We start from the raw sequence: 15908 nt of genomic DNA on the forward strand, positions 1-15908 counted from the left end.
TTTCACACCAGGCCAGTGTGTAGTGCAGTACTACTGTGATCGATCGAGAGTTGGGTAGTAGCTAGAGCCTAGGATGCAGATCAGTTTAGTTGAAACCTGCTTGATTGCCGGGTGCCAATGCAAGCATCTCTGCAGACTACTCTAGTTTCGGACGTACAGCATGCATGGAGCCCATCAGCTCTCTGCTTTACTTTGGTGAATGGGAACGCTTGGTGTCAAAGGAAAAAAGAGCGACACGGTTTTGGCCTTGTAAAGGTACTCTATTGCCCGCAGTTTTTAAATCTTAGGGACGGTTCAGCGAAGCTACCCCTTCTGCTGCCTCTGTTTGTGCTGCCCCTCTGTGGAGTAGTTGCGGCGTGTGATGGACTGATGGGCACTTCTCTGCAGGGAAGACCGGAAGCATTTTCAGAGTCCACAGAGCTAGTACACAGTCTGCAGATAGCTGCCGCGTGATGGCCACAAGGATTCTCTCTCTCTTCTCTGCAGGGAACCAAGACCCGGAAGCATTCAGAGGCCATCAGCTAGCCATGATGGTCAAACTTGTATGCATGCAATGCATGACTACTACCACTATAGCATGCAGTGCAGTAACTAACCTGAGTATATATATTTTCACTAAAATACTTCCAAAATTTATCGATGATATATACCATCACTTTGGAATATAAATAATCCATTTCGTAAAAATGCTAAGGTCGCAACCATTTCAAACTTTCCCTCGCAAAAAAAAAACATTTCAAACTTTGATTACAAATCACTTTATATGTGTTGAGTTTCTATATTTGAAATGACACGAAAATATTTGTCTCAACAATTGTACATATACGTTTATGAGTACATTACATTATAAAAAATGTCTAGTCAAAGCTGTGTTTTGTGGACCATGACTCAAAGGAGTAGTTAGGTGGTCAAATTATGTCTTCAAGGCAGTGAAAATTCCAAAGCTATTTGTTCCTGAAGGTGGCAGTTCAGTTTCAGCTAAGTTGCCTTTTGGGATCAAAATGGCCGTTGCTTTGCGTGCACATGGTATAGTACTAGAATTTTTCAAGGAATAGGGAATTTTTTAAATGTGTGTTGGATGAGTACCAAACTAAATCAGACAAGTAAGGCAGCTGCACGCTAATTTCCTCAGATTTCATCTGGAAGGCTTAAGCTAATAGATATGCTTCCCATTTAATGTTATTAGTGCGGAATTAAAAAAGCTGAAGTGTCACCGACGACCGATCTGCAGAGATTTGGTGTCTAAAGCGAAGTTAGGACAAGGAAAAACCAATACTCCTATAGCTAGGCTGGACCATTCTACAAAAACGAAATAGATCATTTTCTTCTTTAGTAACTCAATTACTTCAACCATTTCTGAGCACTTGATGCATAATACTTCTAGGCCATATGATAGTTTGATTGTATGTATGACCAGGAAGATGCTAGCTAGCTTAAGCTTGCTGATGAACATACCACTGTCGGCTGCTATTGCATTGTCGGCAGCCAGCGTAAAGTAGCAACCTGCTGTGACGTGCGTTGTTGTGTCCTAGGATTAGTTACCACACCAAAGATAGATTTTCAGTTGGGTGGGTCACCAAACTTTGCTTGCTTGGTGTTCTGTTGTTTTCCTGTACATTCTGCAAAACGTCTCTAATTAAGCTAAGGTACTCTTAGCATGCATGCATAACGTTCTACACGTTGCTGGTTCGTGGGGGCGTACTGCTGCTTGCGCTACGAAAAAAAATTACAATAAAACACACCTCAACTTAGACATTTGTAATAAGCACTGCACATTAAAGAGAGTTGGGTGGGTCACCAAATTTTGCAAGTGGTGTTCTTAGCGTAGTCTTCTACACAATGCAGGTTTTCATGGCATGCACTGCTTGCCCTGTAAGGTACTCTTAATTAGCGTATAGCCTTTGAAAGCTATATTAACCCATGCGAGAGCACGGATTGATTGACTTTTTTTACAATAAAGCAAGTCAACTTATTAGACATTTCTAAGCACGCGTTAAAGAGAGTGGGTGGGTCTCCACCAAACAACTATGTTAGGAATAATTGTCTCTTTGAGAGATCGCAGGAGCACATTCATTGAGATGGATAGGAGAGAAAAAATGAAAAAGAAGAGACTGAACCCTAAAATATTTTAGCTCTGACAAACAAACCTTACCTGTATTCCCTCTTATCTGTACTCCCTCCGTTCCAAATTGTAGGTCATTTTTAGCTTTTTTAAGTTCATAGATATTATTATGCATATGTCTAGATGCATAATAATATCTATAAACCTAGAAAAGTCAAAACGACCAACAATTTGGAACGGATGGAGCAGTACTTTAGACTATATAGCTCGGAAGCTATGATCAAAACTGGGATAAGCAACTAACAACATTAGTAGTGTTTCTTCGTTCCAAAGAAAGAGAGTAAACGAATTATTAATCTGTAGATCAACATGTATAGCGAGCCGCAGCTGACTGGGGAGTGTTTGAGAGAGAGATTTATTTGTGAGAGCAATGTATCAGATTGGAGCGAGTGACACCTAATCCAAGGACCTTTTCTCACCTAAACTCGATGACTCCCTGTTTGTGATGCAGCAGCAAATGAATCAACAATAACAACAAGAGGATGGAGAAGAAAGATCCCCTCACCTGCCTAAGCTAGCATATATAATCTGGCCAAACCAACAATCCTAGCTAGTTGTATCGGCCGAAGGAATTGAACCAACAGAAAGTGATCCGTATATATCATAAAAATCAATATGCTTTTTCTTAGATAATGGAAGATATATTTCCTACTTCAGATGTCATCTTAGGACAATGCACTAGACATCCTATTACAGCAGTAGCTACCACTAAAAGATTTATAATTAAGAAGCCTAGCTATATGTGTGTATTTATTAATTTGTAACCGTCGAATTGGAATAAGAAGATGCATGGTTACACTAGAAGAGCAGTTAGCTGATCTAGGTTCCATTTCGAGCATGATCTACCTGATACTTCATTCCTCAACATCTATATAGAAAAAGCCAACAGTATCTTTTCTTTTTATCTCTGCAAATCAGCAAAAGCTTCCTTATTACTGGCACATGCATGTTTTTTCTTTCTGTTTTTTAACTTGGTGACTTAATTTGCTCCGACTTTACCTATACGTTTTTGTAGCTTCTGAGCATCTCTATAACAAGATTTTTGGAAGAAAAAAAACAGAGAATATATGTAAAGAAGATTCCAGAAACGGGTTTTTTTTATGCAACGAGGGGAGAGTAGGTTCTGAATCTGGCCTGATAGTATTGTGACTGATTATGACTAGGGTAGTTAGTTGTATAGACCTTTATGTAGTGCCACACAGTCAAACGAATTCAACGCTAGGTGCCAAACGTGGCGACTTTATTCCACCACAATTGTTGGGTGTTTGGCAGACCAACAACATTATCGGAGCTAATAATAAAAAAAAGGCATGTATTTCAAGCAAGCTGTATACAATCACACGCTATAATAAGTTTTAAGATAATTGTTGGAAATGATCATGGTGTTTTTGTGTTAATTCGTCTTGTGAGTTATGAGTGCGATAATTTTTGGTTTTTAGTGAAAATGGATGTACTCACAGTTCATAAATAGATTAGTACTAGCGAATGCTAAGCTGATTAATTCCTCAAAAAGGAATTGAATTATTTGAATCGCAGAAGCATAAATTGAAAGCAAAAGAGGACTTTCAGAAATCAAAATCTGAAACAAGATTTGTGTCATTGTAGTTTGAAACAGACAGGGCAGCAGAATAAGTCCATCGGTCTACAGCACCATGTACTTTTCCAATCATGTTCCATGTGTACCCATGACTCCATGAGACCATGAAGTGGAAAACTAGCTCTCAACAACTATCTAGTATGGTATATTTTAGCACTCATCCAATCGCAAGCAGAACCTGCTGTATACATCTTGTACGGACACTACAGTATGGCATATGCAGCTCTACTTCTCTGACCTAAATTTACTTGGATCTTGTTTTTTTTTAAACAAAATTACTTGGATCCTGTTGGATTAGTTCAATTTGTTTGAGAGCAATTAACACTAATAAAAAACTAAGCAAAAATTAAATATTAGCGGGTAAGCAAAAGTGGCGAGAGGTCCAATCATTCTTATCAAGAGAATACAGAGATACTGCGTTTATTTGACAAGAGTGTATGATGATTTAATTTTTTGAGATGACTGCATATATAAACCTAGCTAACCAGCCAAACCAAATTTAAAACTGCGAGTTTGATGAACAGACCGTACCATTTATATGAAACCGATCATTTCAGTATTTCCCACGGATCATAATGCGTGGGGATGCACACATCTGAATATATAGCATGCATGTAGCTAACCTAACTAGTTCTAGCACCAACGGTCTAGTACGTAGCTGAATTATTGCTTAATTATATTCAGTTGCTCTCAACGCAAATTTAGGTAGACAAATTGAGTTGACTTGGGCAAATTAAGCTGGATGGATCCTGTGTTGAGAGGGAGGACACAATGCATGATGAAGGAGAAATGTTTGCTTGGTGACTCATCCAATCAAGTAAGCATATATTTAGTTTGCGTACTTCACTACAGTTATTCTCTTTTTTTCTCATACGAAATATATTAGACACAAAAAGAAAGATGATGTAGACAACAAGTGATACATTCATCATTATTTAAATGAACCAACATGCATGTGAACACATCGGCACAACACAGTGATTTCACAATTAATTGTTGAAACAAAAATTTAGAAAGGCTACAAAAATTAAAGTTGTTGAACGTAGAAAAAAAGCCTCAAAGACAAAGCCCATTCCATCTTGGTTCATTAATTCATCCTCCTGCAGTTCTTCCTAATCTCCCCGTTGGAGCCCGTCAAAGGTGTAATGTCACCCATCTTGATCATGCCTGTCACAAAATCGGCGAAGAATGCGCTTTGGCTACTAACATACGATTGGACCTGCGCGTCGGTGGCTCCACCGTTGAAGAGCTCCTGATCAGAGTGCAGAAGTCCCTTCTTGCTAACAAGGTTCCGGTAGTAGTTGTTCTCAAAGACGGTCGGGGTTTGAAGGTCCAGAGGTGCCAAGTTGTTGTCACCTGTACCTGAGGTGCTAGGGCAGCCTGATTGCCTAGTCCTTGCAAAGGCGCCATCGATGTTGGTTTCATTGTGTACGTGGGCTCTGAAGTTGGTGCAGCGTGCTAGGCCTATGGTGTGAGCACCTGCCAATTCAGATCATAGCAATGCAAGAGGCCGATCAAGATTAATTATTCCAAGTAGGTTATCATATTAATCTAGCTAGTATATCAAAAGAATGAAAGAAATGAATGATTGACCTATATATGTACATAATAATAAATTTAAATTGCTCGCTATACATAATAATCATATATTACAAGTCTATAACATTTTTTTTGAAACTTGTGGTTGTTGCTTCTGTAAATATATAAGAGAGAAAAGAGTATTCGATTCTAGTTATGAAGCGACATAAAAAAAAGGAACAATGTAATTTGTGGCAAACTGGTGGTTGTTGACAGGTTTATAACATGCAAAAAGCATAAGCTTGTACACACAACTTTCTTTTTTCTTCCAGATGAAACCCATACCGACAGCATTTTGTGGCATCGTTGTCACCTTTTGCAAACTTTATTATGTCATTCCGTCCATATCTATACCAACTATATCTCGTGCTAGACGTGTTATATGTTAGTAACCGACAATTATTATCTGAGCTTCATCAACAGGCCAGGTAAATGATCCTGTGTCACGGACTCACGGTTAAAGATATACAAGTATATGACGACGGTTAAAGTCAAAACTGAGCTATCGATTCCGTTGGCGATGGTGTGCACCAGCTGTCTTTATCTAATCTCTAAAGCTACCTTTGTTGAGAAGCTAGCAAAGTGTGGAGTTTTCTTTATTTTCTCATTAATTCTACAGTTGATATCCAAAAAGATGCCATCCATAGTTGAAGTTGAACACGTCTAAGTAGGAATTTGTGCAAGAGTTTAGCCTGACGACGTACCAGAGAGCGCGACCATGTCCTTTTGGGAGAGTCCCTGCGCGGCGAAGAGGGATGTCAGGTTGGCGAGGCCCGACGTCGGCGGTGGGATGTTGTTGTTGGCTCCACTGAAGCTTGCCGTCGTCGAGTCCCTCCTCCCAACCTTGACGTTCCAGTTCGGCCCGCCAAGCTGCATGTGCGATCAGTTGAGATGGAGTTGCGACATGCATGTTGTTACTGCCAATCAAGTTCATCATCAGCTTGACACTTACGATGACGACGCTGTCCCTCGCCGCGATGGCGAGGATGTCGGCGCAGGAGACGACGCCGGGGCAGACCTTCTCGACGGCGGACTTGATGGCATCGATGACCTCGAAGCCTCTCACGGAGCCGTTGTTTGGCGTCGCCATCTTCTCACCCTGGAAGCTGGGCGTGTCATCCAGCAGCAGCGACGCGTCGCAACCCTGACACGCAGTTAATTGTAGGTCATCAAGTTGATCAGCTAGTAAGTAAGTAAGTTCGAGTGATCAGTACTAATTGATCATGCATATCAGTAGAAGCTAAGTACTTGGACGAAGCAGTCGTGGAAGAAGAGGCGAACGATGGAGGCGCCCATGCGCTTCTCCTTGTCGATGGCGGACTGCACCACGGACTTGACGGCGCTGGACACGCCGGGGCAGGAGCTGGAGTAGAAGCCGGTGGACAGCTGCGCTGACGAGGTGCCGGCCAGCGCCAGGAGCAACAGTACGGGAGCGATGCCGCCGCCGCTGCATCTTGCAGCCATGGTGCTCGATCGTCGTCTGACTCTGTGAGCTGCTAGCAAGATATGCAGGGAGAGCAGAGTGCGTGCTTTGTGTCCTGCCTGGAGCTAGATAGCCTGGACGGCATCGATATTTATGGCAGAAACACCTGGAGTCGGCACCGATCATATCCGGTTAGGTTACATCATGTATGTCGTCGTTGGTGTCACGCACCACCTACTCCGCCTGTTGGACTCTGAGTTGAAAAGGAAAGCAATCGACCAACAAGTGAAAGGCATGCGTGCGTGTTGGCCGCACAGGAATCACGCGTTTCAGACCATGCATAGCCCTTTGTTTCAGATGCAAGGGAGGGCTCGAGGCAAGGCCTGATTGCGTTGCCGGCCGGCCTCCTGCGACTTTGTATCCCTGTAGACCACTGATGAATGGGAACACTTGGACCTCTCTGCTTGTGCTTGGTATCGAACGAAGCAAACTGCAGGCCGACACGGTTATACGTACGTAAACATCCATTCCTCTCTGCTACTGCTACCTTTACCACTTGGTTCGTTTCTCATCAGCAGGAGCACTTTGATTTTTATAAACGTCTGACAAGGTTATAAGTTTGATTGATTCTGCAAATTAAGTTAATATCCGGCTGCTGGAAATGAATTTGTTTGTGATCTGGTAGTCCACATCATACATGCTGCAGACATGCATGGCCAATATATGGTCAATTTTTACGTTTCAAAAAAAAATATATGGTCAATTTTGTGTGGCACTGACCTAGTACTACTTGGCTATGAAGTCTCCTTTCTAGTACCTTACAAACCTGATACTATATCTTAAAATATGCTATGTCCCATGCATGCTTGCTCTGCTTTTCCCTAAAGTCGTCATGGATGGTTAGTTATCTCCATTTGTTTGGCACACCATACTGCATACATGGCCAGGAGTCAACAGTCTCTACTCCGTAGAATGTTTCGCTTCAAAACTAAGTTGTTGGGAATAGGACAAGCATGTACATCCAAATTTTCGGAGCAGTTCAATCCTGTGAAGTTTCTACGATGCATGCATGCCTGCACCAGAATATGTCATTGTAATAGTGTTTGTTTGTCATTGTTTGGTAAAAAAACATGATAAATTAATTAGGTACGGTTTCGCTCTTCACACACAGGACATGACAATAATCCCCTCTGATCTTTGAGTCATGCATGCTCACTTGAACCCAATTAAGTAGAAGGACGAGTACACTAAGGGTTAGATATTTAGGCACGTTTCGGTATCTTTTAATTTCAAAATTAAATATGTAAAATATTAATATTATCATAACTATAGTGAGTGAACGAGAATATGTGCACGTGTTCATGTTTAACACTAAGCATGAACAGAATAACACACATAGTTTGTACCCTTGGGCAGGGTCGGTTCGTTATCATCTGGATTAGTCATACTAATTGTGGGGTGACCTCAATCGATGAGGAAGATGTTCGCAATGCAGTCCCACGAACAACCTTCTGGAAGTAGGGAGAGATGAGTGTGTCCAGTGCGCGTTGAGGAGGAGGGAAGGCGCCCCTTGCGAAGTGATGAGCTTCAGTTACTAGTAACGGTCGCAGGTTAATTCGCGACTCGACTCGCCACGGCCACGGCCTCGGCGAGGCGAGGCGAACGAGCGCGCGCGTTGCACATCAATCTCCTTTATCAACTTCACATAGGGTGTTCAAACAATCCACCGTTGATTGAAATTCTCCTCAAATACCAACGTAATATTAACCACTTTTAACTCTCTAGCATTTATTAGTGGAATTTAATTCTTTTCATTTAACACTCTGGGCATCATTCTAGACTTCCTGTCTCTGTCATGCTTCTAATTCAAGGGAATTCAAAGGATGGCGAAGGCTCCAAACGGTGAGCTGTGATCAGTCTAATCAAGCTTCGTTAACATCAAGCAAATGGAGAGATGATATCACTGGTGGAAAATTCGCCTTTAGTCCCGGTTAGTAGGAAGCAAATCTTCCGAAAACCTATCCGGGATAAAGCAATCAAGACGAAAGGGGGAGTCTTTAGTCCCGGATCACTCAATCGGGACTATATAGGGGATGCAATTATTTTGTATTAACTCGTGGGGACTAGGGTCCGAGAGCTTTAGTCCTTTTTCAACCACCCGTGGGGATCCTTTAGTCCCGGGTGATAACACCAACCGGGACTAAATATCACCCTTTAGTCTCGGTTGGTGTTAACCAACTGGGATTAAAGGGTCGAGGGCTCTAGTTCCGATTGATCGGGTGGCTGATTTTTTTTACCCGGGACTAAAGGGTCTTCCACGGGTGGTTGATTTTTTACCCGGAACTAGGGGGTCTTTAGTCCCGATAGATATTTGACCCGGACCAACTTTAAACCGGGATAAAAGGGGGCGCATGGAAGGTGAGTTCTCTACTGCCATATTTAAAAAGATTTATCGTCTATCTAGTTACTTTAACTTTAGTAGGTTTTACAGGTACATCACAGTATAAAAATTGACGGTACTAAACAGATATGTGTGCTTTTCATTTCGTCATGGCGGTACTGATAAACAGATAAAATGTCGCTCCTCTGACTGGGTGAGCCACTGTTGCTTGAGCTGAAGCAAAGCCTAAAACTGTAGGCTAGTGTAGTGTAGGACAGCTGCATGAGGTGTTGTGGTGTTGTGGTTCGATAAGGTAGCAGTTCAGCTATCGTGCTATGCATGTTGCCCATCGTATCATTCCGTCTGATGTAATTATTAATTCTTTATCTTTTTCTTTTGGTAAAATGATGATCGGCCCTCTGTCATGGAACATCATGCCGAGGTTTATAGTTTCTATCATCCCCATGGATTAGCGTTTTTGCAATTTCCAATTAATGGTCAAGCTTGATGGGGACAAGAATTTCCTCTTGCTGGCCTGCTGGAAGAGCATGCAGTCCCCAGTCTGAGCGCAGGGTAGTTTTGCTTCAAAGTTGTTGGGGGGATACGAAAGGACAGGCATATACTTCCACAACATCAGAAAAGTTCAACCCGTGACTTTTCTAGTTTCTACAATATAATGCCTGGACAAGAACCATCGGCTTGCCTATGTTTCTGTACTTTTTTTGTTTTGAAAATCTTTTGGTTAAGGAATATGGTGAAGTCATTAGGTATGCTTCACTGTACACACATGCAACCACCCTCTTAGGGGCCTGGTCACTTGGAACTCAAGCAGTAGTAGCTAGGACTGTTAAATCCTTTTCAATAGTTCTAGCTTTGCTGTCTATGTGTCCTGCTTCTAATTCAAGGGAATCTAAAGTACGGAGAAGAGATTCCAGATGGTACCTGATTTTAACAGTAATCAAGCTTTGTAAACATCAACCGTGTGGAAATGATTTGGGTATCTTTATTAAAAAAGGTATCTTGTTATTTTAACATCAAGTAGGCTTCAGAAAATTGATGGTCGATCAATCATGTTTTGAGGGCAGTGAAAAGTTACAGTATTACAGTTATTTTTGTCTAATTAAAGGAAGTAGTTTAGTTCGAGTTGCTTCTGGCACTAAAATGCAACTTTTTTTCTTTTGCTTTGTGTGCACATGGTACTAGAATTGTCGAGAGAAAGAGATCGATGCGGAAGCATGTTAACTTCAGTCTTCAAGTATGTTTTTTTAAGATAAAGAAGATACTTTCCGGCATCTGCGACCGCGCACAGCTAATTTCTTACGTCGTCCTCAACCCGGAAGTTGAAAAGGTACAGAGTACGATGGCACGATAACTAAACAGATGAAATGTCGCTGACCTGCAGAGATTTCGTGTTGATCCATTGGTTCAAGAGTAGCCATCACGTGCAACACGTATCATTGTAACAGGTCTCTGCAGGTGACCGGTTTAATCATCATCTGCGGTTTAATCATGCATCATCTGCAGTTGCAGAGCATTACAGTACTGAATCCTATGTATTATATCTGATACATGCTGTGTGCCTGTGTCTTAGTGGCCAGTATATTTTGCATTCCTATAGTTAGTGCTGATCGACGGATGCCGTGAGGATTAGAGAGGCTGTAGGTTGAGTTCATGACATTGACTGCATATCTGACCGACGCACTCCGCACCTAAAAGATGGATTAGGGTAAACAAAATTTGATCAAGTAAGGTAAACTAGCTCTACCAGTGAAATCGAATCATGCACACATTCATCAGATATATAAGAACTGGACAGCTAGCTGCAGCATAAAAGATAATGAAAAATTTGCAGGTTCCATCATATATATGCATGGATGTGGACATGTGGTGCTCGATCACTGCTCAGACCTAAAATTCTATCTGTATGGACGCCGACCTTGCTTTATTTCTCTGGCAACACAAACAGCTGCTCATGTACTCGATCGTATGGCTAGGCCAGTACATGTGCATGGTTTTGTACAGCGACACTTGGAGGAGAAACCAAAGACACTAGACACTCATCTCACATCTTTTTGACTTGTTGGGCACTGGGGTGCAATAGCAGCTGGTGCATTATTTACATTAGGAAAACAAACATTTAAATTGATAATGCTGATAGCAGATTATACATTGAACTGACATGCATGGATTATTGACTAACCCACCTAAAAGATGATAAACAAAGTTAAGGGAGTAAGGTAAGCTAGCTCTACTACCAATCAAATCGAATTATATGCAGAAATGAGGATCAGAATTCAGAACCGAGCAGCTAGCTAGCTGCTGCAGAGACAGGGTACACAATTACAGATTCGACCTTTCTCCATCAAACAAACTACGAACTGCAGGAATGCATGCCGCAGGTCCATCCATCGACTTGAATTTGAATGGCCGTGCGCATGTATATGGATGATGGTCTAAAGTTTACATCCATGACATGACATGCAGTAGAAATTAAACTCGAGTTTTGTTTTACAGGCCACATCCAAAGTAGAAATTTGGCTCAAATTGAAGAGGGCCGGAAAGCTGCCCGACAGTAGGTGATGGAGACTTCTGCATATGTACCTCATCAGATGCAGATGATTGGCAGTGTAGGTGATGATCGTCGTCGTCGTCGGGCATGGCAAGCAGCTGTATGATTTGACACCTTTGGACGCCGGCCGGCCTTTTATGTCAATGGCAAGCAAAATTATATATGTTATAGCAAAACCCAAGCTCCTTTTGTCAATGGGCAGTTTGACAAACAGTGCACCTTACCTAGCTGTATGCACGATCGATTTTGACACTTCATTTTCTATGCCGCTGCTCTACTCTTTTTCAACCAACCGAGAGCATCTTGAAGCTAACAACATCATTTTACTTTTCTTCATGGAACCATGGCGCACATGCATGCACGCATGCAGTTTGACAAATTTGATCATGTAAGACCGTGATGAGCATATTGATTTTTCGTGGTTTACCGACCATGAAAGATATTTTTTCAACGAGCCACATGTCAATAATAATAATAATCCATAGTAGATTATGGGCCTGTTTTCTTTTGACAGCTCGCACGGAAGAGCATCTTCAACAGACTATTTATTTTTTCTCTCTATTTGACTATCTATCCAAATTGTCAAAAAGATTTTCTTTATTAAGTTAGATTAATCCAACAAATTATCCATTTCCCACCCTCCAAATCTTAACGGCTAGTTTCTCTCAAAAATCCGCACTCTCCATCGATTCCAACAGCCCCTCCATTCTGGTAATTACTACACATGGGATCCACACTTTGGCAAGACAAATTGGCTTGCTAAGTTTGGCAAGTGTGAGGGAAAGTTTGGCAAGTCGGATAGGATGAAGAATCAGCTCTCGTTAGTTCGTGATTTTCTTACTTAGTTGCCAAATTTTAGCTTGAAGTGTCAAGACTTTACTGGAGTTGCTCAGTTACTTATCGGATAAGCTGCTGGTAAAATAAGTCACATGTTTGGCACTCTAGCTTCCACTCGTTTTAATGGGAGTTGTGTGGCTGGACCCACATGTCATCGACGTTTCTCCTCCATCCCCTTTCCTTCCGTCCCAGGCTTAAAAATAAGTAGAAGCTGCAAAATTTTGGCCCGTCTAGCTCCTGAGCGATTTCATTGGGTTTTGAGATCACCTGGGCCGTGGCCCATTAACTACCAGGAATAGAGACAACCGCAGAGGACCCGGAGGAGGAAAAAAAAAAGGAAAGGGGAATCGCTCCGGCGACCGGCGGCGATTGGGACGGGATGGACGGAGCCAAGCCACCGGCAGCGGCGGTTGGGAAGCAGGGGCTTGAAGAGGCGCTGCTCCAGATCGTACAACAGCAGCACCACCAATCCCTCCGCCAACGCCAACAAACTGGTACGTCACTGCTCCAGATTCCTCCTCGCTGAACAGATTCCCCTGTTTGATGAACGAACAATCAACATTCCGCACATGCTGTTAGCGCAGAGAGAGCCAAGAAGGATGCCCTGAGAAGCGCGGTGCACGTGGCGGATCTCCTCGTGGACACGGTCGACGGAGGGGTGCAGGAGCTCTTCGTCAACGAGAAACGCATCGAGCTTGAGGCCCGCGCGCTGCTCACCACCATCGCGTGCCACAGGAAGCAGACGGACCAGTGGCTGGCTGCCACCAACGAGATCAATTCAGTGTTGAAGGTGATAAGCTATTGATTGCACTGAGTAGGGAATTTGTTCTGCATGTTCTGTGATCAGTAAAGCTAGAAAGATGACAAGCTATCAATTACACTACCATTCCTTTAGGTTTGTTTCATTTTCCATAGATGAACCGATGCATAACACTAAACACCCAATCCAATACTGTAGGCTTTCTGCTGTTTCTGAAGCATCTATTTTTTAATTTTGTCTCTAGGAAATTGGTGACTTCGAGAACTGGATGAAGGTCATGGACTTCGACTGTAAAAGTATCAATGCAGCCATACGCAATATTCATCAGTCATGACTCTGCCTGCAATCATAGCTTTAGGAAGTATTCATGTCATTAGATACATTCATTCAAATTGCGGGAGCTGGAAACCCTCTTGCCTAGAACTGTTTCCTGTTTTTCCATACAAAACTGTAAAGCGAATCCTTGCCAAAGCATCTGTGCTATGAGTACCATCTCTGATCCCTTAAATTTCAAAGTCATGATATATGATCAAACTACACCTCAATCTGATCAAGTCTTCCCAGTGGTGTTATTCTTGTGCCATTATAGGAACAGCTTTTTTCATGAGCTTGCATGTTCAAGATAGGTAGCGGCAACACTGAAAGGTAAGACCAATTACTGACTTAAAAGTACCCTTCATGTCGTTTTATTGCTTGCGCATATATGCTTTGAAAGCAGTGAATACATCTTTGGAGAAGATTACTGTATCGTGAAAGGGGCACTTGTCCCTTCAAAGATGATTACAAGGTAATAAACCACACACCAGCACAAGCGGCAATAATGTGAGTCCTAGTTTACCTTCCTGCAGTTTTTCCTTATCTGTCCACTTGATCCAGTGAGGGGACTAATGTTGCCCATCTTCACCATCGCTGCACTGAAATCGGTGAAGAATTTTGCCATGTTTGATGAATAGGTGGTAGTCTGGGAGTCTGCTGAGCCTCCATTGAACAATTGCTGGTCAGAATGCAGAACGCCCTTCTTGTTCAGCAAGTTCTTGTAGTAGAAATTGTCAAAAACATAGGGTGTTGAGGCGTCAAGGGGGGAGATGTTATTGTCACCAGCCTTGTTTGGACAATTTGACTTCAGTGATGTTGCAAGGGATGTGTCAATGTTAGCTTCGCTGTAAATGCGGTTGCGGAAGTTGACACATCTGGCTTGCCCAATGGTGTGGCCTCCTGGCAATTTTTTGTTTTGTGTCAGTCAGTATTTAGCAGTACTACTATTCGCATTCAACATCTAGCTTTTGACTACTTTTTTATGAACCACTTATATGGTTGATGACAAAATTTGCAATCTTTCAGTACCTGAGAGTGCAATCATGTCAGTTGCAGTCAGTCCTTTGTTTGAGAAGGACTTGGTAAGATCACTGAGGTCAAAGGTTGGCTTTGGAATATCATTGTTTGCAGCATCTAGGCTTGCTGTCGTTGAGTCCCTCCTTCCCAGATTGACAACCCAAGTTGGCCCTCCAAGCTGAAGTAGAAATTGTCAACTTTTACTATTGTTTGTTTCTATTGGAATGCGTGAAACATGCTTAGTCAATCAGTTGCGATAACATCTCTGAATATCTGAGTATTGACTCTAATAGTTTAGTTTACTGCTTCCTGATGCTTTGTTTAAGTCAAGGTTTATCAATTTATCATAGCCTCTTAAACATAAAGAGTTTTCCCATCATCATTTCAGTTAAAATATTGGACAAGCACTACCTTTGTGGTTTGCCGCGTGTCGGTCAGAGTCATAAACACTTCAATAGTTAATTTGTTAAACTAATTTTAAATATTTTTTTGTCTTACCGTAACAACAGAATCACGTGCTGCAACAGCGAGGATGTCAGCGCATGATACCACCTGCGGACAGATACCCTCAATCTGTGCTTTGATGCTGTCAATCACATCAAATCCACGTATGGAGTTGTTGTTCGGAACAGCAGTCTTCTCCCCTGTGAAGGTTGGGGTGTCATCAAGCAGCACTGAGCCATCACAACCCTGTATAGTTAGGATTTCCATGTCAATAATCCAGAAAATGTAAAGTATGTAACATATCTGCAGATTTGGTGAGACTTGCATTGACAAAGCAGTCATGGAAGTGGAGGCGGAGCAACGATGCACCCATGCGGTTCTCCTTTGCCACAGCAGACTTTACGGCTGTTTGGATGGTGTACAGTGCATTTGGGCATGACTTGTCATAGAAATTTGCAGTAAGCTGAGCTGAAACCAAGCTTGCAGCAAAGAAGAAGGCCAAGACACTGCAAGCGAGGGGTTTATGAGAAGCCATTTAGCTCAGGGCTTCAGAGTGGTGTGTTGGCCAGTGTCAATGTGCACAGATATTTATAGGCTGAATATTTGCACATGCTGAGTTTCTAACTTCTCTATGCAAGTGGCTTTGGATATTCTTTATTTTCTTCGTCAGGCTAAGTGGAGTGGTCTGTAACCGGAAAGCACATTTATATTAACTGATGTGATCGAGGCATGCCTTCCCTGTACTTGTATGTTGTGTGGTTTATTATGCCAACTAAGGGTAGTCCCAATTTGGCTGGTGACCGAAAGTGCAAGAGAATATTCAAACAAGATGTTTGAAAATCTGAATATGCTCTCTGAGATCAGAT

General features: G+C 42.2%; 3 protein-coding genes and 1 long non-coding RNA gene across 6 annotated transcripts; 1 reads left to right on the forward strand and 3 right to left on the reverse strand.

Moving 5' to 3' along the window:
* Positions 1–4625: 4625 nt before the first annotated feature.
* Positions 4626–6858, reverse strand: LOC140220022 (peroxidase 4-like). The gene is made up of 4 exons (XM_034745976.2): positions 6546–6858; positions 6250–6441; positions 6002–6167; positions 4626–5198 (listed from the first exon to the last, which is right to left on the reverse strand). Exons 1-4 carry the CDS (start codon positions 6759–6761, stop codon positions 4807–4809), a joined length of 966 nt encoding a protein of 321 aa, XP_034601867.1. The 5' UTR covers positions 6762–6858; the 3' UTR covers positions 4626–4806.
* Positions 6859–10554: 3696 nt separating this feature from the next.
* LOC117862381 (uncharacterized) lies at positions 10555–11788 on the reverse strand. Its single transcript, XR_004641982.1, has 2 exons — positions 11702–11788; positions 10555–10809 (listed from the first exon to the last, which is right to left on the reverse strand). It is a non-coding gene; the product is annotated as an uncharacterized lncRNA (long non-coding RNA).
* A 1009-nt stretch (positions 11789–12797) lies between these two features.
* On the forward strand, positions 12798–15785 carry LOC117865202 (biogenesis of lysosome-related organelles complex 1 subunit 1). 3 transcript variants are annotated; one of them, XR_004642479.2, is made up of 4 exons: positions 12798–13000; positions 13091–13296; positions 13511–15250; positions 15352–15785. XR_004642479.2 is itself a non-coding variant. In XM_034749341.2 (3 exons), the coding sequence occupies exons 1-3, from the start codon at positions 12886–12888 to the stop codon at positions 13598–13600; spliced, it is 411 nt and encodes a 136-aa protein (XP_034605232.1). In that variant the 5' UTR covers positions 12798–12885; the 3' UTR covers positions 13601–15785. The 3 variants fall into 3 exon arrangements, 1 of the variants encoding a protein (XP_034605232.1); XR_004642480.2 differs by having other exon boundaries at positions 13511–13911; positions 15108–15785; XM_034749341.2 differs by having other exon boundaries at positions 13511–15785.
* On the reverse strand, positions 13926–15577 carry LOC117865201 (cationic peroxidase 1). Its single transcript, XM_034749340.2, has 4 exons — positions 15368–15577; positions 15097–15288; positions 14611–14776; positions 13926–14481 (listed from the first exon to the last, which is right to left on the reverse strand). Exons 1-4 carry the CDS (start codon positions 15575–15577, stop codon positions 14096–14098), a joined length of 954 nt encoding a protein of 317 aa, XP_034605231.1. The 3' UTR covers positions 13926–14095.
* Positions 15786–15908: the final 123 nt, after the last annotated feature.

Source organism: Setaria viridis, chromosome 7, assembly GCF_005286985.2.
Source record: "Setaria viridis chromosome 7, Setaria_viridis_v4.0, whole genome shotgun sequence".
Taxonomy (NCBI): Eukaryota; Viridiplantae; Streptophyta; class Magnoliopsida; order Poales; family Poaceae; genus Setaria; species Setaria viridis.

Coding starts and splice junctions, on each gene's coding strand:
- LOC140220022 (XM_034745976.2), bottom strand. CDS start 6,761: ATGGCTGCAAGATGCAGCGGCGGCGGCATCGCTCCCGTACTGTTGCTC. Junction 6,442..6,545: donor TCCACGACTGCTTCGTCCAA/GTACTTAGCTTC, acceptor ACTGCGTGTCAG/GGTTGCGACGCGTCGCTGCT. Junction 5,199..6,001: donor GGACATGGTCGCGCTCTCTG/GTACGTCGTCAG, acceptor CTGAATTGGCAG/GTGCTCACACCATAGGCCTA.
- LOC117865202 (XM_034749341.2), top strand. CDS start 12,886: ATGGACGGAGCCAAGCCACCGGCAGCGGCGGTTGGGAAGCAGGGGCTT. Junction 13,001..13,090: donor CCGCCAACGCCAACAAACTG/GTACGTCACTGC, acceptor CTGTTAGCGCAG/AGAGAGCCAAGAAGGATGCC. Junction 13,297..13,510: donor AGATCAATTCAGTGTTGAAG/GTGATAAGCTAT, acceptor TTTTGTCTCTAG/GAAATTGGTGACTTCGAGAA.
- LOC117865201 (XM_034749340.2), bottom strand. CDS start 15,577: ATGGCTTCTCATAAACCCCTCGCTTGCAGTGTCTTGGCCTTCTTCTTT. Junction 14,777..15,096: donor CACGTGATTCTGTTGTTACG/GTAAGACAAAAA, acceptor TTTCTACTTCAG/CTTGGAGGGCCAACTTGGGT. Junction 14,482..14,610: donor TGACATGATTGCACTCTCAG/GTACTGAAAGAT, acceptor AAAAATTGCCAG/GAGGCCACACCATTGGGCAA.